Genomic DNA, 26,248 nt, shown 5'->3' with positions numbered 1-26,248 from the left:
TTCCCTCTTAAAGCCTAACCCTTGAAATGATCAAGTGAGCAACGGCCTCCACACCCCCCAGAGAGCCACAATCATCACAGGCAGAAGGCTATGATTTCCAAACTACTTCCTAAAAGCAACAGAGAAGCATCTGAGAGAAAATAGAGAAATGTTTAAGAAATAAACAGAGATTGGAAAACAGCAACTCCCTCCTCAGTCAGAAACAGTAACACCCAGAGCATCTGTGCTCCTTGTGCCTTCACGCTTCTCTCGCTCCTTCAAGCTTTGGTTTTCAGTAATGGCACAGTTCTAGTAGGTTTATCATTAAAGGGCCGGGATGAGAAGCCCAGGGTAGCTAAGAAGGGTAACAGAAGAAAGGAAACAGATATCAGGAGTTATTACAAGATTAAAAAGAAAAACCCTTACAAACTAAAGTCAAGATATTATAGGCACCCCTGAAAATGTGAAAGGACAGTGATTTGAATAAAATCTGCTCTGCCATGGAAGTCTGCCTTCCCCTAAAACAGCTGAAGGGTAAAGAAGGGATAGGAAATGCCCTAAAAGCACAGGCTCTAACAAAGGTAAGAATGCCAGACAAGAACAGGAACGGTGTGTGTCCTCACAGTTGGACAGGAAATTCAGAGGGGAGAGGCCTGCCATCACCCCACCAGAGGAAGCAGAGCAGGGGGAGACAAAGGCTAACCCCACAGGTACCCAAGACCTCTGCTCTCCATGATTATGGTGTTTGGCATGTGAGTGTGTGTGTGTTTCTTCTTAAGCAGCTCTACTGAGAAAGCATGTCAACACTGCACAGCTCAGTCCAATGGTTCCCAAAACACTCAAAGGGTTGTGTAACTCTAATACAGCCAACGTTAAGAACATTCTCATCTCCTGAAAAGAAACCAACCCTGCGGGCCACTGCTTCCTCTTCCCCACCCTGGCAGCTATAGGTCAACTTTCTGCCTCTGCAGATTTGCTTGTTCTGGACATTTATGTACCACAAATGGAACCCTGTGCCATGTAGTCCTTTTATCAGTTTTCTCTGCTTACTCATATTCTCAGGGCTTACTCACATTATGGCCTTTGTTGGGTTGCACACCTTTTCACGGCTCCATAGTACTCCACTGCCTGGATGGGCCGCCTCATCTTCACTGACTCCATACCTGGAGGACACTTGCTTTCAGCTGCTGCAAGCAGTGCAGCTGTGAATAATCACCTAAACATTTTTGTGTGGATGCAGGTTTTTTATTCTCTTGAGAACTTGCCTAGGCTGCTGGCTCATGGGGTAAGTTGATGTTTGCTCATAGTAAACTGCTGCGCTGCTGTTCATGGCTTCATGGTTCTACATGTCCAACAGCAGCACACAGTGTTACAATTTCCCCCAAGTCCTCAACAAAACTCATTAATCTGTCTTTCGATTATACATTTTCTTTAAGTCAGAAATACTTGTCTTTAGACTTTCTGTTTTATGTTGACACAATAGAGGATGAGGGTATCAACAGCTTTGTGAAGAAACCTGTATTTCTGGCAAAAGATGAGGCACATAAAAACTCTGTCTGGGGGCTGGGAAGGTGGCTCAGTGGTAGAGTACTTGCCTTGCATGCATGAGGCCCTGGGTTCGATTCCTCAGCACCACATAAGCAAAAAAGAAAAAAGCCGGAAGTGGCACTGTGGCTCAAGTGGTAGAACGCTAGCCTTAAGCTGAAGAGCTGAGGGACAGCACCCAGGCCCAGAGTTCAGGCCCCAGGACCGGACCCAAAAACAAAACAAACAAAAAAAAAACCAAAAAACAAAAAACTCTGTCTGAAGGGAACAGCCTGATGTGCCTCCCCACACAACCCAACTCCCTGTGACCTCCTCCCAGACGACAAGAGCCAACCTGGCTGCCTCCTCTCTGCCTTCTCACAATGGGTAGATCAGTGTGGAGGGGAAGACAGGGATCTGGGATCCTGAGGACAGTATCTCAGGCAATACTGTAAGGACTAAATAAAGTGGTTAAAAAAGAAAAGAGAAGAAAGCACTTTCACTCACATGTCTGATAGGGTGTAGTAGTATCTACAATACACATTTTTTTTTAACTTTTACACTGAATAACAACAACAAAAACCAGCTAAAAGAACCTGAAGATCCTTCCAAAGAAGACACACACATTGTCAACATCAGTAGTCATTATGAAAATGCAAATCAAAACCACAAGATACCACTTCCCACCCACAAGGCTAGCTAAAACTTAAAAAAGAAAGTAGCATGTGCTGAGGAGGCTGTGGAGTAGCTGGGATGCTCCAAGGTTGCTGCAGTGACTCCTCAAGACGTCACACGGGAACGACCACAGACTCCAGCAGGCTACGCAGGTGTCCGTTCAGAAGAACTGAAAACAGGTGTTCAAACAAAAAACACGCACGAAACGTTCACATCAGAGCTAGTCTTCACCACTTGGAGATGGGAACAACCCAAGCGCTCATTGACACACAAACCGACAAAATGTGGCTTGTCATCAGGGTGGAGACGGATGTGGTCACTTTAAGGGCACAGGGTGTTCTACATTGCTTAATATGTTTTAAAACTAGAAGCCAGGTGTTGGTGGCTCACGCCTGTAATTCTAGCTACTAAGGAAGCTGAGATCTGAGGACCTAGGTTCAAAGCCAGCTCAGGCAGAAAAATTCCTAAGCCTCTTATCTCCAATTAACCCTCAAAAAGCCAAAAGTGGAGCTGTGGCTCAAGAGGTAGAGCACCAGCTTCGAGGGAAAACAAAAACAAATACAAAAAACAAACAAACAAACAAAAAACAACTCAGAGACAGTGCCCTGAATTCAAACACTAGGACTGGCATCAAAAAAAAGTTTTAAAAATAGAGAAATGTATAGTTATACAACATTGTAAGTTCTTTAAACATCGATGAAATATCTCAAAAATGACCACAATGCTAATTTCATATTGTGTATTTTGCAGCAATTTTTTTAAAAACAGAGGTAATCATCTACGTGTTGACAGAGATAATCATTGGAAAATATGATTCCATTACAGTCCACTACATCCTTATAAGGAACAAGAAAGGGCACAAACACTTCTTTTAGAGTTTATACTTGATTTTATTATTGTTCAGTAACATACTTTTTGTTGGGACATGACATGCATTTGGTAAACTCAGCAGTATATTCAGAACAGCAACCAAGATGCTGACAGCACCAGTGTGTTCTTTCTCTAGCTCAACATACTGCAGAATCGTAGAGGCAGCTATACTTTGCTCTTCATACATCCAAACAGCATGTCAAATGGGACATTAACACTACCTTTCATTTCAAGTTGAGGTAGTATGAGGAGCCCCTCCTGTACATTAGTAACCCACAGTGTGGCTCACAAAAAGAGTTAGGATAAATGATTGATCACCCCTTTATTTGCTAGGTTTGCTAATGAAGACATGACTCCCTGTCACTCTCAGAAGGTGAATGATCTGGAGATTTGTCCATTTTCTTTTTCTTTTTCCAAGTCCTGAAGCTTGAATTCTGAGTCTAGGAACTGTCCCTAAATGCCTTTTGCTCAAGGCTAGCACTCTACCACTTGAGCTACAGCTCCACTTCTGGCTTTTTCTGTGATTTAATTGGAGATAAAGAGTCTCATAGACATTCCTGCCCAGGCTGGCTATGAAACAAGATCCTCAGATATCAGCCTCCTAAGTAGCTACCATTATAGGTGAGCCATCAGCACCCAACTAATTTTTAGTTTAGTTTTTTTTTTTTTTGGTCGGTCATGGGCCTTGAACTCTGGACTTGGGCGCTGTCCCTGCGCTCTTCAGCTCAAGGCAAGTGCTCTACCACTTGAGCCACAGCGCCACTTCCTAATTTTTAGTTTTTTAATGAGATGTTATCTATACAATTCACCCTTTAAAAAAAAATACGACTGAGTGGGGGGGAGTGGTCTTTCCTTTTTCATTGGATTGTATTAGTTATACAGGGGGAACTTTCATTGTTATATCTCCACATATGCTTACACTGTATTACAATTAACTTCACTGATTCTATCACATTCCCTGTCCCCTCCCTAGTGTTTTCTCTGTGAGTGCACATGTGTGTGTAAGCACCAATTCTAGGACTTGAAGTCAGGGCCTGGGTGCTTCCCTGAGCTTCTGTGCTCAAGGCTAGCACTCTACCATTGAGTAAAAGCTCCACTTCTGGCTCTTCAGTGGTTAATTGAAGAGGAATGAATCTCATAGACTTTCTTGCCCAGGATGGCTTTGAACTGTGATCCTCAGAGCTCAGACTCCTGAGTAGCTAGGATTACAGTGTGAGCCACTGGCATCCAGCTCATTTATTTTCAATATGTCATGGAGCTATGAACCATCATCACAATTCCAAAGACCATTTGTCAGCTAAGAAAGAAACTCCATACCACAAAAGTCAGACCACATCTACAAAACTCAACTTCCATACTGTCTCTACAGATTTTCCCATTTGGACATTTCAAAATCATGGATCAGACATGTGGCTGTTCTATATAGTTTCTGTTACAGAGCTACGCTTCGGAGCTCTTTGGTGTCACCGCCTGATCCACACCTCACTTTTTCTGGGTGAATGACCCTGACATTCACCCAGCCAACACCCACAATCCCCATGGCACCAAGCCACAGAGAAGAGACACGGGGAAAAAACTGCATCTGACACCATCTGCTTCTGACCCACCACTTGATGGAGTTTTGGGTAGACTCCTGCCTCTTAGACATCACTACCATGAACCCATGAGGCAGAGGATTCCCACCTGGAATGACCTGGTCTTCACCATCCCAGCACCTGCTCCCACCATATCCCACAGCCTCTTCCCACCCCATCCCAGAACCTCTTCCCACCACATCCCAGAGCCTGCATCCACCATATCCCAGGGCCTGCTCCCACCACATCCCACAGCCTGTTCCCACCACATCCCACAGCCTGTTCCCACCACATCCCACAGCCTGTTCCCACCACATCCCACAGCCTGTTCCCACCACATCCCAGAGTCTGTTCCCACATCCCAGAGCCTGTTACCAAAACTTCCCAGAGCCTGTTCCCACCACATTCCAGAGTCTGTTCTCACCATATCCCAGAGCCTGTTCCTACCACATCTCAGTGCCTGTTCCTACCACATCCCACAGCCTGTCCCCATCATATCCCACAGCCTGCTCCCACCGCATCCCAGAGCCTCCTCCCACCACATCCCAGCACCTGCTCCCAACACATCCCAGAGCCTGCTCCCACCACATCCCAGAACCTGTTCCCACCACATCCCAGAGCCTGCTCCCATCGCAGCCCAGAGCCTGTTCCTACCACATCCCAGTTTATGTTCCCACCACATCCCAGTGTCTGTTCCCACCGCATCTCAGAGCCCGCTCCCACCACATCCCAGAGCCTGTTCCCACCCTATCCCAGAGCCTGTTCCCTCCACATTCCAGAGCCTGCTCCTACCACATCCCAGAGCCTATTCTGTATATTTTTAAAATAAAGCATTAAAAATCTATTTTAATTTAATTATAATAGCAATATATATTCACTGAATTTGGCTGACTTCCTAAAAGCATATATAATGAATACTAGTCCCCTCCTTTCAACCAGTTCCACACACAGAACAACGAAGCTGACCAGCTGGCTTAAAACTGTGTCCCTTTCTCTTTAAGCACACAACTATACAAAGAAGGACTTCATTTACAAATGAGAAGGGGAGTTCAGAACTTTTTACTAACGTTGTATCATTCTGATCTATTGAGCTAGCTCTTTGTTCTCTAGATTATGGGGGAAAAAAGTACTCTGTGTTCCTAACTATAACTTGCTCTGAATACTTCTTAAGAAGCACTATGTCAAAGACCCCAGATACCCTGAAAATACTACAGGAAGGGATAGAGGAAACACTAGCACTCCTTGGCATGGGTTGAAACTTCCTAAGTAAAGATCCAGAATCACAACAAATCAAAGAAAAACTGAATAAATGGTACTGCATCAAACTGAAGAGTTTCTGCACAGCAAAAGACAAGATAAATGGAAAGCCCACAGAATGAGGCTATTAGCTATGCATCAGACAAGGGTCTCATAGCTAAAATAATACTTAGAGGTCAAAAAATTAACAACCCCCCCAAAAAAACAAAGCCTTAAAGAAATAACAACCCAATTAATTAAATGGGCTAAAGACTGAAAGAGAGACTTCTCAGAAGAAGTAAGAAGGGCCAACAGACACATGAAGACATGTTCAACATCTCTGGCCATAATATAAATGCAAATCAAAACAACACTGCAATTTCACCTCACCCCATTATCAAGAAAACTAACAATAACAGACACTGGCAGGAATGTGGCCTACACTGTTGGTAGAAATGTAAACTTGTTCAATCATTCTAGAAAGCAGTATGAAGGTGCCTCAAAAGACTGAACATAGAGCTTCCTTGTGACCCAGCAATCTCACTCCTGGGCATCTATCTATCCAATTGACCACAAACTATGCAACACTAAAGCCACCAGGACAACCATGTTCATTGCAGCATTGTTTACCACAGCCAAGATATGCCTCTAAGTGGACAAACGGGTCAAGAAAATGTGGCATATAGACAAAACGGAATTCTATACTTCTATCAGAATGAATGACATTGCCCCATTTGTAAGAAATGGAAAGACTTAGAAAAACTTATATTAAATGAAGTAAGCCCAATCTAAAGAAACATAGGTTGCATGGTTTCCCTCACTTGAAATAATGTCTCTAAATCTACAAGTAAACTTGATGGACAGTAAAAGACAAAAAATTACGCTTGGATATGACAAATTAAACAGGGCTTTAAACATTCACACAGTGAGACCAAAGGAGGATATTCTTAGGAGAGAATCACAGGGACTCAATAGCTATGTGCGTGTGCTCATATAAAATGGTAATTATCAAAATAAACTCTAAGGTATGAAAATGAGAGTTTTTTTAGTTTACTCTTTGTGGTTTTGTTTTTGTTCTTTTTTTGTTTTTCCCCTTTTGTAGCTGTTTTTGATTTCTGTACCTTTTGTCTTGTACGTACGTTTATCTACTTTGGGGAGGGGAAGAGGAAGCACAGAAGTTGTGGGACAAAGAGTGAACCAATTCAGCAGTGATACTAGACATTATCTTGAAAATGAACTATACAACTTATGGGGGTTGAAGAGTCAGGAGGAGAAAACTGTGAGAAAACAAGGGAAGAGGTGACACTTCACTACCTGACTTATGTAACTGTAACCCCTCTATACATCAACTTTACAATAAAAAAAAGAAGCACTATGTTCTATAGGATGACAGTATCAACCCATAGTAGTCATAGTATTCATATGACTTCTCTACAAACAGTATCGAAATCACAGTATAACTGCCCTCGCAGTCCCATCTCTTCAACAGATCCTGTCTCAAAGGCTGTTCTGGGAACTACAGCAGCCACACACCTGCCAATACTGTAGAATTGTGCCAACTGTGCCATTGGAACCCCCATAAACATCTCATCACATGTGTGGTGCATGTTTGTACCCAGTGTGACGGGGTTCTGGGTCATAGGCTATATGCCTCAAATACTGTGGGATCTGTGCAAAAATATTCCAGGGCTCCCTACATTTCCCTGTGTGTTTCTAGAATATGTGGTGGGATCAGATGAGTAGATTAAGGTCTATATCATACAGGATACAAGCCTCCATAGGGCTTGCCTTAGGGAGGTATATGTCACCAGTTCATGGGACTACAGCTACTATAGACTACAATGTCATTTAATGTCTTGTAATACATATATTTTTAATTTTTGTATCTGTGTCTGTGTACACGCATACCAGTACTAAGACTTGAACTAAGGACCATGGTATTGTCCCTTAGTGGGTTTTTTTTTTCCCCCGCTCAAGGCTGGCACTCTACAATTTGAGCCAGACCTCCCTTCAGCTTTTTGCTGGTTAATTGGAAGTAAGAATTTCACAAACTTTCCTGCCCAGGATGGCTTCAACTATGATCCTCAGATCTCAGCCTCCTAAGTAACTAGTATTACAGGGGTGAGCTACCAACACCCCGCTGTGCATGCACTTTAAATAGTTATACATAATACTCCTTCAGAGTCCATTTGAGACACTGTATTTGGGGCCCGGTACAACGTCCCTCCAGAAACCAAAATCTACAGATGGTCAAGTTCCTTCTATAAAGAGTATAGTATTTACAGGTTACCTACCTCATTTTCCTGTATACTTTAAATCATCTCTAAAAGACTTAAGAGTCTACGCAGTGCAAATGCTATGTAAGTAGCTGTTGCACTGTATAATTTATGGAATAATGACAAGAAAAGGGTATACATGTTCAATATAGATACTTCTTTTTGTTTAGTGTGTGAAACCCATGGTCAGGTATAGTGGAGACCAGATCTGCCACATTTCCTTCCTCTGTTTTCTAGTTTTCTCTTACTTGAAGAAATTTCTCTATGTTCAGAGGCTCTACACAACATTCTCCAATGTTTTTTTGCTGATATTTGTTTTGTACTTTTAGATTGTCACCTTTAATCCAATGGAATTTGTGTTTTATATAGGTTTTTTGTTGTTTTGGGGGGGTAGGGAGGCGTGTGTGTGTGTGTGTGTGTTTGGGGGGGTAGGGAGGCGTGTGTGTGTGTGTGTGTGTGTGTGTGTGTGTGTGTGTGTGTGTGTATGTGTGTGTGTACCTAACTTGGGGCTTGAACTCAGTGTCTGGGCACTGGAGTCTACCACTTAAGCTATAGGTCCACTTTCAGCTTTAGGGATGGTTAATTGGAGAGAGGAGTCTCACGGACTTTCCTGCCTGGGCTGGCTTCAAAGTGCAATCCTCAGATCTCAGCTCCTGAGTGACTAGGATTTCAGGCCACCTTTTATATAGTTTTTATGTGTTTTATACAAAGTTTTACATAGTGTGAACTAAGTGTAATGCCTGCTAAGGATTACAGGGAGGCCATGAAGTCACCTCTGTTTATAAAATTCACTCCTTTCCTCAGTGAGCTCAGATGTAATCTCCAGCATCAATCAGGCTCCGTGTGCATGTGACCTGCTTCTGCACGTCTAGGGTACTTGCTGGCCACCACAGGTGGGCATCCCTGATGGTACACACACTGCACGCCACCTGTCTACTACTAACCCCCTTTAAGTTTCCCTAAAATAACCATGTTCGCTTTTCCTTATAATAACCTTGTGTCTACACATTAAGGTACACAGTCCTTCATCTTCTGAATATTTTTCTTATTTAAATTTAGCTATAGTTAATAACCAAACTTTAAAATGTCACATTTGTTCTTAAATTACTGAAATTTAAAGTAGCCAAAAGAACAATCTATATATGGCAAATGAACAGACAAAAGAAGAACTATAAAATGGCTAATAATTTCATAAAGAATGTTTAACCTCCTTAGCCAAAAAGGAAATGTGAATCAAAATACCACTGAGATTCCATCTCACAACATTCAGAATGGCCATCATCGATAAAACACAACAAATTGTGGCAAAAATGTCAAGGGAAAAAGGACTCTTATATACTCTTTCTGGGAATGAAAGTTGGTCTGGCCATTATAGAAATCAATACTGAAAGCTGGGAGCTGGTGGCTCACGCCTGTAATCCTAACTACTCAGGAGGCTGAGATCTGAGGATCGTGGTTCAAAGCCAGCCCAGGCAGGAAAGTCCATGAGACTCTTATTTCCAATAAAAACCACTAGAAAACCGGAAGTGGCACTGTGGCTCAAGCAGTAGAGCACTCTCCTTGAGCTGAAAAGCATAGGGACAGCACCCAAGCTCAGAGCTCAAGCCCCACGACAGACCAAAAAAAAAAAAAAAATCAACACTGAAAGCCAGGTGCTGGTGGCTCACGCCTGTAATACCAGCTACTCAGGAGGCTGAGATCTGAGGATCTCAGTTTACAGCCAGCCTGGGCAGGAAAGGCCATGAGACTCAGGCCCACAGTTCAAGCTCCATGACCAACAAAAATAAATAAAGATTCTGAGGATTCTCAAAAAACTAAAAATAGAATTACCATATGATCCTGCTATATCACTGGAGCATATATACAAAGAAAGTCAACATATAATAGATCCATCTGTATACTCATGTTGATAACACTGTTTACAGTAGCCAGGCTATGCATTTGGTCCAGGTGTCCATCAACTGAAAAAGGGATAAAGAAAATGTGGTAAATATATACAATGGGTATACTATTCAGCCATAATGAAAAATGAAATTATGTCATTTGCAGAAAACTATAAATTAGCATGTTAAGTTAAATAAGGCAGAGAGAGAAAAACAAATGTCACATGTCACACACAGAATACAAAACTAAAAAAGAATGACAAAAGTATAAATAGGAACTGTTTGGAAGTGAGAGCCAACAAGAACAGGGAGGGTAACAGAAAAGGGTGAAGAGGAAGTGCATATGATTGAAGTACTTCATAAGCATGCATGAATGGGAAACCAGGGAAAACAGATGTTGGTAGCTCATGCCTGTAACCCTAGATGCTCACAGGCTGAAATCAGAAGATCATGATTTGAAGCCAGTCTGGCTCGAAAGCCTGCAAGACCCATCTCCAATTTTATCAGCAAAAATCCAAGCTGGAGGTGTGGCTCAAGTGGTAGAGTGCCAGCTATGAGCAAGCCAAGCAATAGCCCAAGGCCCTAAGTTCAAGCCCCAATAACAGCAAAAAAAAAAAAAAAAGTAAAGGAGTGAATGTGATCAAATTACCCTGTTAAGTATATATGAAAATATCACAATAAAACCCCTTTGTACAACCTATCTGTATGTGTGTGAAAAATCACTTTAATAAAAAATAAACAAGTATTTACTGCCCCTGAATTTAAAAAAAGAAGAAAGGAAAAAAGAAAAAGAAAAAAGCAGAGACATTCACAGGAGTCTCCGGTGCACTGGCACCCACCTTCCCCGAAGCTCTGTGCCCACATGTCCACTTCTTCACCTTGCGTTTTTGCTCCTTAGAGTTTCCTCTCCAGTTTAATCCTCCACTAAGCTACTTTTTTTCCTTCAACTTCTATTTTTAACTCCAAGAATCTGAGCCTTTAGCTGGTGGTTGACTGCTCACTATCCAACCAAGGGCCAATTGTTGATCTTCCATGGATTAAAATAAATTGCCCTCACAGGAAATCCCAGTCTCCACTTCCACCACCATATCTAAAAACTGCAAAGTATACAGAGCAACAGAACCTTCTCTGGCTCCTCTCTGGAGCCTGACAAAGGAGCCCAAGCTGCAGCCGAGGACAGGAAGCACAGTATGTATGAAAAGAGAAAATCAGAAAGGAGATACTACATCTAAGCTTGGGACCAATTCCCTAGAGCCCCCAGCATAGCTCCCATACGGCCATAGGTCGCTCTAAATCATCCTGGTAGACAGGTGAGGGGGGCCAACTTCCATCTTCCCACCCTTAACTGTTAGATCCTGTAGGGGTATAACACACCTTTTTAACACCTCAGATTAAAGGGCATCTGCTTCCTTCTCCACAGCCCCACCCTCAGCCTTCAATCCTGTCAAGAGTTTGAAGGGATGAATCCAAAGAAGCAGCAGCCAGCTTTAGCAAGGCAGGGTGAATCAGTCACCACAGGGGAGGAGCTCGTGTTACAGCTGCCCTTTCCAGAGGGAGCCACAAGAAACCAGCAGCTCAGAAGCAAAGGTCTGCAGCCACTGCAGGGTACTCGGCCCAGTATGCTTGCTGCTGAGCCACCATCACCAAGCAGACACGAGCCTCTCTCAGCCCTAGCACCTACCATTAGAAGGAGACCTTCCTGGCTTGGTTTTCAACCCACACCTCCAGAGCCATGAACCAGCCTGGAGCCCTGTGCCAGGGGCCACATGAAGTTTCACACACCTGTGCCCATTGTAGAAATGCGGGAATGGGAGAAATCCTCCTCAGTAGACCACAGCCACAGCTGGAAGAAGCACCACCTGAGCTCTGGGAGGAAATACCACCTGAGCATAGGAAGGGAGCTCCACCTGAGCTCTGGGAGGGAACACCACCTGAGCACAGGAAGACAGCTCCACCTGGGCTCTGGGAGGGAGCTCCACCTGAGCTCTGGGAGGGAGCTCCACCTGAGCTGTGGGAGGGAACACCACCTGGGCACAGGAAGGGAGCTCCACCTGGGCACTGGGAGGGAGCTCCACCTGGGCTCTGGGAGGGAGCTCCACCTGGGCTCTGGGAGGGAGCTCCACCTGAGCTCTGGGAGGGAGCTCCAACTGAGCACTGGGAGGGAGCTCCACCTGAGCTCTGGGAGGGAACACCACCTGATCTTTGGGAGGGAGCTCCACCTGAGCCCTAGGAGGGAGTACCACTTGAGCCCTGGGAGGGAGCTCCACCTGAGCTCTGGGAGGGAACACCACCTGAGCCCTGGGAGGGAGCTCCACCTGAGCTCTGGGAGGGAACACCACCTGAGCCCTGGGAGGGAGCTCCACCTGAGCTCTGGGAGGGAACACCACCTGAGCCCTGGGAGGGAGCTCCACCTGAGCTCTGGGAGGGAACACCACCTGAGCCCTGGGAGGGAGCTCCACCTGAGCTCTGGGAGGGAACACCACCTGAGCCCTGGGAGGGAGCTCCACCTGAGCTCTGGGAGGGAACACCACCTGAGCCCTGGGAGGGAGCTCCATCTGAGCTCTGGGAGGGAACACCACCTGAGCCCTGGGAGGGAGCTCCACCTGAGCTCTGGGAGGGAGCACCACCTGATCTCTGGGAGGGAACACCACCTGAGCACTGGGAGGGAGCTCCACCTGAGCACTGGGAGGGAGCTCCACCTGAGCCCTGGGAGGGAGCTCAACCTGAGCCCTAGGAGGGAGCACCACCTGAGCACTGGGAGGGAGCTCCACCTGAGCACTGGGAGGTGGCATCATCTGAGCTCTGGGAGGGAACACCACCTGAGCACTGGGAGGGAGCTCCACCTGAGCACTGGGAGGGAATACCACCTGAGCACTGGGAGGGAGCTCCACCTGAGCACTGGGAGGGAGCTCCACCTGAGCACTGGGAGTGAGCTCCACCTGAGCTCTGGGAGGGAGCTCAACCTGAGCACTGGGAGGTGGCACCACCTGAGCTCTGGGAGGGAGCACCACCTGAGCACTGGGAGGGAACACCACCTGAGCACTGGGAGGGAACACCACCTGAGCACTGGGAGGGAGCTCCACCTGAGCACTGGGAGGGAGCTCCACCTGAGCACTGGGAGGTGGCACCACCTGAGCTCTGGGAGGGAGTTCAACCTGAGCACTGGGAGGTGGCACCACCTGAGCTCTGAGAGGGAGGACCACCTGAGCACTGGGAGGAAACACCACCTGAGCACTGGGAGGTGGCACCACCTGAGCTCTGGGAGGGAGTTCCATCTGAGCACTGGGAGGTGGAACCACCTGAGTTCTGGGAGGGAGCACCACCGAGCACTGAGAGCTGCCTATGACTGTACAACCATTTACACTGAACAAAAGAAGCATCTAGACGTATTTACTCAAGACAGGTACTGGTCAGTTCATCTGAGAGGACCACGCTACTTCTAACAAACCTGGGGAATGACAGCAACCTTCTAACAAGAAAAACACACTGGCAGCATTCGCCACCCGAATTCCAGACCCGGGAACAGTAGATGTGAGAGATCAGGCAAACTTAACTCACCTATCCCTCAAACGCTTGCCCTGCATTTCTAAGTTCTAAGCAGACACTAAGCGAGGTGCTGGAGACTAAGCAAATGAGACATTCCTCATCCTCGCTGAGCTGACTGGTTTCTGTGCTATTAGTAAGTCAAACCACAAATTTATCTGTGGACCTTAAAATGAATTTCCTCTGCCATGTGCTAGCTTTCTATTCTGGATTTCCTGAGGTTTCCTTTATTAGACCCAAGTCCAAACCTATCTTGGAAAGAGCTCTAGTACATCCGGGCCTCACATGTCTCCTGAGTGAAGAGAAGGAGGCCTGGAACAGACAGATGAATTAATCAGCATTTCCCAGCTCTGACAGCCAGCATGAGCTCCAGCCATAAAAAGTAGCTGCCCACTTGCCAAATGGTACACAATGAGTCCCAGACCTCATTTTACCCTTAAATTTATAGATAACACCGTAAGCCACAGTGGTGAAAATTAATTAATCCTAATTAGTAATTTACTTATCAAGGCAACTTTGGTTCACTTTGGTCACTTGAATAGGATTTGGCCATCAGTATCCCTACTTACAAAGCATCAGTGAAATGATCCAACTAGTCTTGGAGAGGAGGGAACAAGCCCAGGGGATGCCAAGTACTACTACTCAACCCTGGCTATAAGCAGTCAGTAGGCCTGAGCAAGAAAGGAGACCTCCACAGACAGGCTACAGAATGAGGCCTGGAGAGAAATCTGGCAGCCTGAAAACATCTGCATTCATTCGCAGCAGAGGAGTAGCATCAGCTTTGCCCCTGTGCAAGGAGAGTGTCTCTGGCATTCTCCAGCTGGGACAAACCAGTCAGCTTTGCTGGAATCAAATCCAGCAGATGATGGAAGGCAAACCAGACGATGGAAGGCAAACGCCTCGATGGAAGGCAAACCAGCTTCCCAGGGTATGATGCTGGAAGCACGCAGCTGAACCCTCATCTGACCTGACTACATACTACCCAGTGTTCTCTCAGGGAGGCTAGCTGCAAGATCGTTTCCTATAGTCTGTCAGATCATCCAGGATGTGTTCGTACTGGTTCCATTTTGGAAACTCCAGCCCATGGTCAGTTGGCCCACGGCTTGCAGCCTGTTGCTGCACCTCATGGTAGAAGTGTGGGAGGTATGAGGCTGGGAATGAATGAGCAGGACAAGGCTGGAGTCTGTCTCCTTTGAGGGAAATCTCCAATGACTCCAAGGCCTCCAACTCAGCCACCTCCTAATGGCTCTGAGACTCCCTAGTTGTGCTAAGATAGGAAGTAAGCATCTAGCCCATGAACCCTTGGGGGTCATTCAAACTCCCTACCAGAGCACATACCCTTCCTGTCACAAGAGCCACAGAAGAGAGCCACTGGATGGTCTAGCAAAGGGCACAAAGCTGAGAACCAAGCTGAGTACCTTAGGGGCCACCTGGAATGCATCCTGCCCAGTGGTACTGTAGAAGCTGTCTTTAGTCACATCTTGTGCCCTGTGCTCTGATTTACTACGCCTATACCAAGTGTCCATCACCAGCTGCAGCAAGAACCAATGCCAAGTTCCCAGTCAAGATCTGGGGAAAGTGGCCAATGATGCCTGCACACCCATCATGCTGCAGTGCATCCATTAGAGGACATTATGCCCAGGATTCTCCACTCAATTAATATTTTACTTACTGTCATAATCAGCATTTTTGTAGCAGTAATTTGTACATCCTCCAGGAGGAAGTGACACAGAAGCTCCCTACAAGGCCAAGGCTCACTACATTCCAGGTCTGCTTGGAGACTGTCATCAGCCCGGTAGAACGAGTAGAAACCCAAAGCCCAGGCAGCCAACACACAACAGGTGGGGCACATACGGGGCCACAGTGGCCCCACAGCCTGTGCCCTCCTGTCCCAGCTGAGATGCACTCCTAGAGCTCATGAAGAAAATAACATGTGCTCAAGAGAAATCTTTTCTGTTAATTACATTCTGAGTAATGGACAAGCTCCATACTGCTCCTGTAATAAGAGTAATATTCTTGGAAATGGGCATGGAATTAACACCCAACCTTTTAACCAGCCTACAAAGGAGCAATTTTTATCAACCTCAATAATGACGCTAAAACCTAGAGAACTTAAATAACTCTGGCAAAGGTCACACACAGCTAGTAAGCTACAGGGTTAGAGTTTACACCAAGCAGACTGGCTCCCAATGTCTGCCACTCAGCCCTAAGATCAGGACAGTCCAGTCCCACTGGAATGGTTAGTAGCAACTGTGCAGTCTACCATCAGACTATTTTCTCCAGAAGATATGCACAGAACCTGTTTGTTCTCTACCCCCAAAATGTGACTGACAACTCCAGAGATCCCATTTCCTAAAGAGAAGTTGAAAGCCACACCCTCAATACTCCCAGAGTCCAATGCTGTTGATTCAACAACATCCAAGAATGTCACTCAACAAGGGCTTCTCACCCTCAGCACTACATACTCTGGGGCTCTCTGGGGACTACTGTGAGGAGTATGGGGTAATGAAAAAGTGCCCCGCCCTCCACCAGTGGATGTCCATGGTATACCCTCCCAACCAATGCAGATGTCCTCTGGGGAAAGAAGGGACCTGCCTGGAGAGAATCTGTGCATAAAAATAAAATTTAAAAAAAAAACGTTAAAAAGTTGCTGGTCTGGAAAAGCTCCCTCCCTGGCTAAAAGGTCTAGAAGACCAAGGCAGATGGCCATGCTTATTCTGCATCCACAAGGCCAACCAGCTCTCAAGAGCTGGGATGGGTAGCTAGTCTCCTGAGGACAAGAACTCAGGAGACACTAGATGGTCTCTCTCTCCCTTCTTAGTCATCTTCAGTTCTTTTTGTTTGTTTGTTTGTTATTTTTTGCGGGGGGGTCCGGTCGTGGGGCCTGAACTCTGGGCTTGGGCACTGTCCCTCAGCTCTTCAGCTCAAGGCTAGCGCTCTACCACTTGAGCCTCAGCGCCACTTCTGGCTTTTTTCTTTTTGCTTATGTGGTGCTGAGGAATCGAACCCAGGGCCTCAGGCATGCAAGGCAAGCACTCTACCACTGAGCCACCTTCCCAGCCCTCATCTTCAGTTCTTGACATTAGGAATGACTTCTGAGCCATGTGTACCAAAGCCAACAAGCTGGGATGATAGGGCTCACAAAGCTATCAAGCCCAGCAAGAGTGGCAGGTAACTTGGCCACCTACTAAAGGTGCTTTTCCACCTCCCAACAGCACCAACTTGGGCGCTGACCCTCTAACACAGAGGCCTCTGAGGATATTCAACATCCCAACCACAGCACATTCCTTCTTCTTGTCAAAGGAGACAGTAAGCCAACCAAGGGTGACAGGACCCTACAAGCAACTGCAGGTGCTCATGATCAGCATAACATTGTCCTATATTGCCCTTTAATTGCCCTTGTGACAAGGACCCTACAAATAAGTGAGCACCTTAAGAGAGAGAAGACAAAGGCCAGAACATGAGCCACCTCTGCCTGTTTTCCCTGGGAGACCAACAACTGAAACACATCCAGAATCTGAACATAGAGAACTGCATCTGCATCATCACTCCCTACGTCTACAGACGGCCTCCATGTCCATGTTTTCCTACACAGCACAGGCAGACCCTTCCCACATCACTGGTTCAAGGGGAACTAGGGAGCAGGTGTGACTGTGGCTTGGGGCGGACATCTGGCCCCTGGCCAAGCAGTGCCAAGTAGAGCTGTGGGGAACACAATCACACTGTTCTTGGTGGTGGTGAATGGGAACAGCAAGGAGGAGGCAACGCCAAGTTTGACTCAGGAATAATAACTGCATATCCCTCCAGCCTACTCATTCCTCCAAACCCTCCCTCCTCCTGCTGTCTAGAGGACCCAGAAAGAAGACAAGGAAGAGAGAGGATACCCTAGATAAAATATGGAAGTATACTTCATTACACAAAATAATTGCAAATCAAGTCATTCAGCAAAGGCACAGTAAAGAATATTTTTTCTTTCCACGTGATCCTTTATTTTCACTCAGATCATGCATAAACACATTCTTGGGTCCTAGTGCTGAGAAAAGCTCTCCAAACACTGAACACACTGCCGGCTAGGAGCAGGAAATGATGAATGGCAAAAGGAATGCCACAGATCACCAACAACGGATGGGGATGGGGAGGGGGGGGGGAGCCGCAGAGCCGCACTGAGGGCTCTGACTCCGCCTCTGCAGACCCTCGAGAGAGTCATCACAGCCTGCCTGCAGCCCAGGGACACCAAAAGCATATGCAGCAGCATGCTCAGGGGACTGAGCACTTCAGCAGGGCCCTACACATTCTGTGCCAGCAAGGTCATCTTCCAGGAGTCTATATCAATGAATTCTGGCCTGAAACAAGCCCTAAAGAGAAGTCACCCACAAGCCTGAGCCAAAGTTACTGATGCGGGTACATCCACCTGAATTCCAGTACGACTTCCTGGGTACAGCCTGGGCACGGGACTGGCCTTAGATCCTACTAACACACAGGTGGAAAACAAATACAGGAAAAAGTCATGAGAAAGACCCTAAGGGTGGGGGGGGGAGGGTCCTTAGGGCATAAAGTACTACGTAAACACAAAATATTTAAAATTCAAAAACAATTGGTGCGGTGGGAGGGAAGGAGGTACTTAATGGTAGAGTGCTTGCCTAGCATGCATGAGGCCCTGAGGCCCTGGTACCACATAAACAAACAAACAAACAAAAAACTGGGAAAAGGCCTCAAGTGCAGACAGGAGAAGGACAGGTATACCCAGCTCAAAGCTATAGAAGCAGGGACCAAGATATCTTAAGCAGGCTCTCAAATCCCTAAACATACACCTAGAGTGATCCTAAACACACACACTGTGGAGTCAGATCACATGACCGGAAGTGTTAGGTGGCCCAGCCATGTTGGAAAGAAAAAAAAGATTAAGGGTTATGCTAGAATCAAGGGCCATTTTTTACTCCACGTGGCTCACAGGGCCAGGACTGACCTATTCCTACTGCTGTGGATCTCAGCAAAAAGGGACCCAGTGGGAGTCACCCAACTATAACAGTACACACAAGGGCATGCACCTCTATCCTGAAGATGTCCTAGGATGTACACGTGACATGTGTGCTGTGCATGAGCAGAGCCTATAAAGGTTGCAGATGGTGTGTCCACGTTCTTTATGGATATATGTGCATATTGTGTAGAGTACCTGAGTACATGTACGCCGGTGAAGGCTGTGTGCGTGAGCACCTGCATATGCGGTATTGTGTCTTTGTAATCATATCACAAGTAAATATTGGTAAAAAAGGAGAAAAGAAAGACTGGCACTTGCCTTCACCTCGATGCCTGCCTCAGGGGTGCAGTCCAGTTCTCTTTCCCTACCCCACTTCTTCACAAGCCCTATGGGTACCAGTCATCAGGTAATGCCAGGTGTGCACAAAGCAATGAGAGCTCTCCCTGTGAGCAGAGAACACAGTTCCCATCCTTAGAACTCAGCCCAAAACAGTAGATAAAGTACCCTGTTATGTGGTCCTAGGGTAAAGCCTATTCACAGCTGTCAATGTCATTCCTGGGGGTCCTGGAAACTCGGGAACAGATGTCTTTGGAGTCCTTCCTGACTTAAAGCTGGGAATCTACTTGCCTGTGCTGTGCACTCAGCCCATGTCCACACCTGCAGGCTAGGCAGCAGAAGCACATCCTCCCTGCAAGAAGCCAGGAGAAGGCACATGGGCCTGTGCTCTACCTCCAGCAAGCAGAACAAGCACAAACCCTCAAATCCAGAAGTAGGAATCTGAGAGGTCAGCCAGGGGAATGAGAGATACAACTCTCTCCAAGGGCCCTGGCAACAGAACTTTCCCAGGATTCCAGTCCCACAGCAGCCAGCCATCAGCCATCAGCTCCAGGTCAGCCCAGAAGGACTTCCGGAGAGGGCTGAGCTTGCCAGCTGCAGTACTGAGGGTCTGGAATTCCCCAGCTCAGCCCTCATCCCAAAGATCATGGGAAAACCAGCCTTGTCCTAGCACCCACCCCAGACTAGGAACAGAAGTCCATCCCGGCCGGGGCCCCTGGGGCTACACACAGATCAGTTCTGCAGAAGTAGTTCATGTTCTTGGATCTCTGCTAATAACCCTGACCCCAGGGGGCCTGTGGACTTGGGCTAAATCACCCTTTAGTATGCCAGTTGAGTTACCCCTCACCCTCCCCACCTCCCACCTGTCAGAGCCATCCTGGGGAACTGGAGCTGAGAGTGGGCCATGATCTACCCAGAGAAGAAAGTCAGGATGGAGGGTGACAGCCACTTCCAGAGGAGCCCCACCCTGTGACCCTGGTCTGAAGGCTGTCAACACAGACCGCCCCAGGAAGCACTGTCTACCAGACAGTGATCAGACCAGGCCCTCACCCAGAGCAGTGCTCACAAGCAGTAACTCCTGAAATCGACTCCTCAGCTCTGTAGCTACAAGAGCTGGTCACCCTAAAGGCTGAACTCTGCTGACGCGGCCCCATGAAGGTTGCCTTCAAGATGTACCAAAAAATATAATAATAACGGGCCATAGTCTGAGGGGAGTGGAAGGACACTGAAGAGTGAAGGGGCTGGAAGTTCACTATACACATGCTTGAAAAGTGGAGAAGGAAATGAAAATTAAAAGGGTGTGTATGTTCAAAGTTCACCGTACACATGTATGGAATTACCACAATGAAATCCCCTAGTATTATTAATGTTAAAAAAAAAAAAAAGGCAAAGGATTGGTCATCTGTGGGAAGAGCATCCACTGCTGTCAGAGGCAGGGATATGGCTTGCTGACCATAAGATGCCTAATGTCAGGCTCCAAAAACTCATCAGAGGACCACTGAGTGGCATGGCCCTGGGTGTCTCACCCTGACAGCAAATCTTCTGCTGGGAGCATGACACTGGGAAAGCCACCTGGCTTCTGCAAGCCTACGACAAGAGGAATTAAAAATACCTGTCCTATACGCCACAGTCTGGACTAGTACCAACTACCGCACCACACCACAAGGTGTCTGTGTGTCCCTGGCTGGCGTGCCGGCCTAGAAACCAGGGCCAGGGCTGGGAAGGTGGCTCAGTGGTAGAGCACTTGCCTTGCATGCTCAAGGCCCTGGGTTCGATTCCTCAGCACCACATAAGAAAAAAGCTGGAAGTGGCGCTGTGGCGCAAGTGGTAGAGTGCTAGCCTTGAGCTGAAGAGCTGAGGGACAGTGCCCAGGCCCAGAGTTCAAGCCCCACAACCGGACCCAAAAAAAAAAAAAAAGAAACCAGGGCCAACGCTGAGGCAAGGGAAAGGTGGAGGACATAAAACCAAAGCAAATCTTCCACAAGTGGATTTGGAACTAGAAAGAGAAGCCTCAAGAACTTTTAAACAGGAAAGTGAACATTTTTTCCTCAGAAGGATTTTTTTTTTAATGAAGCCAGAGAGAAGATTCTGAGGCATAGTAACGTCCTCAACTACAAGAGGGATTCAGCTGTCTTAACAGCGATCTTCCAACAACAGCAGACCGGCAGACCAGCAAACAACTGGTCCAGGTCCAATCCATGCCTATTTCTCGTGTCTGGCCTCGGCTTCACTCATTCTTCAAAAAGCAGACCACATGTGGCGGTAAAATCACTCTTGCAGCCTGCATTTACATTATTTTGTTCCTACTTTTTTCTATTTGGTCATTGAGCTTTGGAAATGAGTGGATCTCAGGGCCTCTACCCTGATATCCAGATCCCAGCTGAGATGGTTAGTTGTCAGGCCCAAGTATCCCTGACTCCTGTTCTAGCCCTGCACTTGCTGGGGAGTGAGGCTCAGTCCCAGATCTCCTCAACCAATGTTCAACCTACTGTCTGCATCTATCAATTCATGGTCCCTTCCTACCCTCCTGATCCCTAGCAAACCAGAGGAGGAAGCCATGCTGTGACCTGACAGGCAGCATTCAGAGGGAAGGAAGGCAGAAATTCCAGGCCAAACAAAACTGGACAGTTCCTTTAGTCTTTAGGCAGACTGCATTCTATGGGCTTCCCTTCCTCCATCTCAATCTCCTGAAGTTGAGGATTTAAACAAAGTGAGATGATAAGACATGAATCTCTCACTTAAAACTTGCACTTCTCACCACCCTTGACACACAGCAAACCCAACCACCTCCGAGACTGCACCTGAGATCTCAGGCTGACGCCACCCTTGCCGAAGCTTCAGCCTCCACAGGTGCCAAGTTCTGCACTTTAGTCCTGAGCAGCTAAAAATAGTGCAGACAGCTTAGCTGAGCTCGGTTAATGGAATACCCAAGCTAATTTTAGCATCAAAGAGTGCAGGAGAATTTAAAGTTTCTGACGCCAAGGAGCACACATGGCTAGCACGGCACACTCCCACCCCCAGACACTCTAGACACTGTCACATACCTGAGGTAACTCCATGGAGTAACAGAACAGCTCTTCTCTACCACTCTTGCCTGGCCCGGAAGACACGACTCTGACAACCTGTCCAAATGTGAAGACAAAGTAGACCTGGCTTCTTCAGGTCTACTGCCCGCCCTCTTGCCTGCTGTGATCCCCATCTCAGCCCTGGCACCCAACTGCCACACTCCAGGTAGAGCTGAACCAGAATCCCGTGCTACTAGACCATACCTAGAGCTGTCACTAGCCACCTGTTCACCAGGTGACTGGCCAAGGTACCGCTCAATGACCCTATCTTGTACTTGTGTCTGTCACCACCACACCTGTCCTCTTCTGGTGAGATTTTGTTTGCCATCAGGCAAGCAGCCACTAGGCAAGAGGCCACCAGTCCTGGCCTGCAGCTCCCCAAGTCCTCCTGAATGGAAGGAATAGCTCTGACCGCCAATGCCCTTCCTCACCACAAGTTCTAACCTCTCAATAAAGGAATGGAGCAGCAGATACCAACAGCCAAGAAAAGCTTACAGGAGTGGCTTAGGGTCTGAGGGCAAAGGAGATAAAGCCTGGCTTTCCAGAGATCCACAGGCTCTCAGCAGGCCTGACTTCTGATAGCACCTCAAAAAAAAAAAAAGGAAACCAGTCACAGCTGTTCAAGAGGACTTTTCTGCTCTAGGAATGAAAGGTTAGGAGGTTTAAGTTTTATTCATAGCAGCACACCTTTTACTGAATGTGTTTATCAAGATAACACAGCACTTTTGTAAAAAAAAAAAAAAAAAGTAGTAAATATTACACAAAAGGAAAAGTATGAGTGGAAAATAAAGCCATACTGAAGGCCTCAGAAGTGCCAGACCCAAAATAATGCTGCTGAGCAGAAGGGCTTTCACAGTGGCTGTTCCCCAAATCATGGGTCAGTGCTGGTGGTGGAGTCAGACCACACACTTCCTCAACACAGAAGCCTTCAGGAAGCAAGGATCAGTCACATAGGACTGCTGAGACATTGCTGTAACAAAGAAGTAATTGTTACCAGAGATACAATGTTTAAGATTCTAAGGGTACAGGAGAACACATCCAAAATAACCCTGCAAAATTTAAATGGGGAAGTAATAGATTCTTCAACACAAGTACTCAAAATGGTCACAATAGAAACACCATACTTCTTTTTCCCCTCTATTATCCTATTTGCAAAATGTTGAAGGAACAAGAGTTCAGAAAGAAGAAAGAGGAAGATTCTCTATTTTCTCCAGTTAGACTCTGAAGAGAACAAATCCCATATTCTGAAATCAAAACCAAAAGCAGCCAAGCCCCATAACTGAAACTCCCCCTGAAAAATAGCCTGCCTACTACTTTCCTAGCAACAGTGTAGCGATGCAGTTCATCTGTAAGATTTTAGGGACAATTTTCTGCTGTCCGCCCCCCCCCTTCCCGCCCCACACACATACACATTTTCTTGGGGAAGGCCATTGACTAAGCCTAAACAACACTGTCTTGTAAACACCCATCAGATGAAGCAGGCAAGGACAGCCTGCCATGTGCAGATGAGAAAAGGAGGAGGTGAAGGGGAAGAGGTTTGCCTACATTGTTCAACAAGTCACTAGCAGACTTGGCCAAAAGTCAGCAGCCTGGAGACAAGGCTCCCAGGCAAATGTGAGAGCTGAATGGCACCGGGGGCACCTGTGGGAGTGGAGAGAGTAAGGTACTTCTGCTCTCCTTAACTCCTACACCACCTAAAGCCAGGAGCTCTCACCTACAGCAATCCCAGAACAGTACAGAGAAGCATACAGAAAGTAAGCCCAGCAGGGCACCATGGCTCACACCTCTAATCCTAGCTACTTAGTAGGCTGGGATCTGAGGATCACGGTTCAAAGCCAGCCCCGGCAGAAAAGTCTCCGTGAGCTTCTTATCCCCAATAAACCAATAAACTACTCAAAAAAGCTGGACGTGGCACTGTGGCTCAAGTGGTAGCGCACTAGCCTTGAGCACAAAGAGGCTCAGAGACAGCACCCAGGCCCTGAGTTCAAGATCCAAGACCCAAGAAGGGGAAAAAAAAAAAAAAAGAAAGAAACCTGGAACCTTGGCCTCCGGTGTGCACAGAGCTGTGCTGGCCCCAACACCCTAGCCACAGAGGACATAGGTGTCAGGCCTGACCAGCTCTGCAGGTGAGAGTACTTGAGAGGAAAACAGGGGCCTTGGAGCCAAAGAATGAAAGGGGGATTCGAGCAGCCCCAGCTCAGGCCCTTCTACCCTTCTCACTGCCACTGCCCCAAAATTTCAAATGCTAAAATGTTACCCAGCCCTCATCTTATTGGAATGAAGACATGGTGGATGCTACAGTCAGTGTTTCAGCACAGAGCGGAGGACAGACTCCTAAACCTGCTGCCTCCCAAGCTGCCACTGCCTATGGGCACAGATTCTTTTGTGGCCCACCAGTGCTTCTATACTGAGCACCAAGGCCTTTTCTCACCCTCTGTCTCTCTACACTCTTTTAGAGATAAGGAAATCGTGTTTGATTCCACAAACACACAAAAAATGACTTCACAGGCAGGCTGAGGAGCCAGATCTCTGGGCCTTTGCCAGGCTTTGTGACCTGGAAGCTAGCTTCTCCCTCCAGCCACTCCTCGCCCAGGAAGCCTCAGCTGCTCCCTCGGATGGCCTGGCACCCCGTGGGGTCACTCCTCCGGGCAGAGATGAGTATGAAAGACCCTCGCTGCTGGCTGACGTGCCCGGTTTGACATGGCAATGGGTTCTCCTACCAAAGCGCACTGCTGGAGCCGAATGTCACATCCACCTGCAGTGCTCCTGTGCCTCAGGCCCAGCCGTCTCCTCAAATAAAGCAGACAGGAAGCAGCACGCTGGAGCGGAGTGCTCCGCAGCCTCGAAGGTCACCAGCAACCAGCTCCTTCCGAGGAGCGCCCTCGGGAGATGGCCCGGGATGCCGGCCGCAGGATCCGCGCGGAGGCCGGGCCAGCCCTCCCCACATAGCCGAGACGTCCTCCCTGCCCGCCTCCCCGCCCAGCCGGGCCGCGCTGCCAGGCCGAGCCCGGCCACGGCCAACGGCGGCCTGCGGTCCAGGCTCCCGCGGCCGGCTCTCCATGGAGGGGTGCGGAGGCTCCGCGGGAGACCGGCCCCGGGGAGGGGGGGGACCAGCTCCGGGAGGAAGGGAGACCGGCCTGGGGGAAGGGAGGGGCTGGTCCGGAGGGGGGAGAGACCGACCCTAGGGAGGGGGGACCGGCCCCGGGAAGGGGGTCCCCACCCCCAGATGAAGTTTCCGAGGGCAGACAGGGCGAGGGCAGAATGGGCCCCCACACGGGACGCCCAGACCCTCGGGCGCGCGCACATGCATGACACCGGTGCCCAGCGCGCGCCCACCGTCCCGCCACGCGACCACCCGCGGGCAGGCCCGCGTCGCGCGCTCACGCACGCCGCGGCCCAGGCGCCCAGCTGCGGGCCCACCTCCGCCGCCGCGCCCCGACCCGGGCCCGCTCCGGTGGGCCCGGGAGGACGCGGAGCCGGTCCCGCGGAGCCGCCGGTCCCCGGGACGAGGGCGCCTCCGAGACGCCGGCTCGGGCCGCGCTGGCCGCGCAGGACCCGAGCCGCGGGCAAGGAGACCCTGGAGGGCCGCCGGCAGCCCGCCGCCCGCTACCCGCCGCCCGCCGCGCTCACCGATCTTGATCCGCACGCTCTGGAAGACCCGGAGCCCCTCTTCCTCCACCGCCATGCTGCCCGAGGGAGCACGCCGACCCTCGCCGAAGCGCGTCGGGCCCCGGGACAGCGCGGCCGCGGCGGGCAGGGGCGGCCGCGGCTGGGGCGCTCAGGGGAAGCCAGCGAGGCGGAGCCGACCGAGACCGAGCCGCAGGTCCAGACGGCGCAGCCGAGGAGCGGCGTCGTGAGTCCCCGCGCTCCGACAGCCGCGCCCGCCCGCCGGCCGACCCCGCCCGCCGGCCCCGCCCTCGCGCCCTCTTATTGGTCTGGGAAGCTAGAGGCTCCGCCCTCTTCCAGGATCCCGCTTCCCATTGGTTGAGATACAGAAAGGGACGTGAGCGCGATAGTTCCGCCCACAGCCCAGGCCCAGCTTTCCATTGGCCGATCCTTCGAGGGGGCGGAGTCTGGCCCGGAGGCGGGATCGGAAGGACGGACTGCGGCGAGCTGGAGAGCGGCACCTCCGGTACGCGCGGGAGTCCCTTGCGCGCGAGGTGCGGGGACGCGGGAGCTGCCTCCCGCCGGGCCGGAGCCTTTAGGGGTCTGTTCCCTCACCAAAGTGGTTGCTGCCGATAAGGTGCCCACGCCGCAGGCTTCCGACGCTGGGACTGAGAGGTTAATTAACGTTGAAACCCTAGACCGG

General features: G+C 48.7%; 1 protein-coding gene across 1 annotated transcript in view; it reads right to left on the bottom strand.

Annotated features, from left to right (window-relative positions):
- LOC138817559 (ras GTPase-activating protein 3) overlaps positions 1 to 25,767 on the bottom strand; it is a 92,770-nt gene extending 67,003 nt beyond the window's left edge. The window contains exon 1 of the mRNA XM_070008020.1: positions 25,570 to 25,767. Within this exon, the coding sequence (XP_069864121.1) occupies positions 25,570 to 25,624 (55 nt within the window). The 5' untranslated portion in view covers positions 25,625 to 25,767. The remainder of the gene's footprint in view (positions 1 to 25,569) is intronic.
- Positions 25,768 to 26,248: the final 481 nt, after the last annotated feature.

Source organism: Dipodomys merriami, unplaced genomic scaffold, assembly GCF_024711535.1.
Source record: "Dipodomys merriami isolate MVZ:Mamm:240054 unplaced genomic scaffold, mDipMer1.0.p SCAF_70, whole genome shotgun sequence".
NCBI lineage: Eukaryota > Metazoa > Chordata > Mammalia > Rodentia > Heteromyidae > Dipodomys > Dipodomys merriami.
This window is presented reverse-complemented; position numbering and strand designations above follow the sequence as displayed.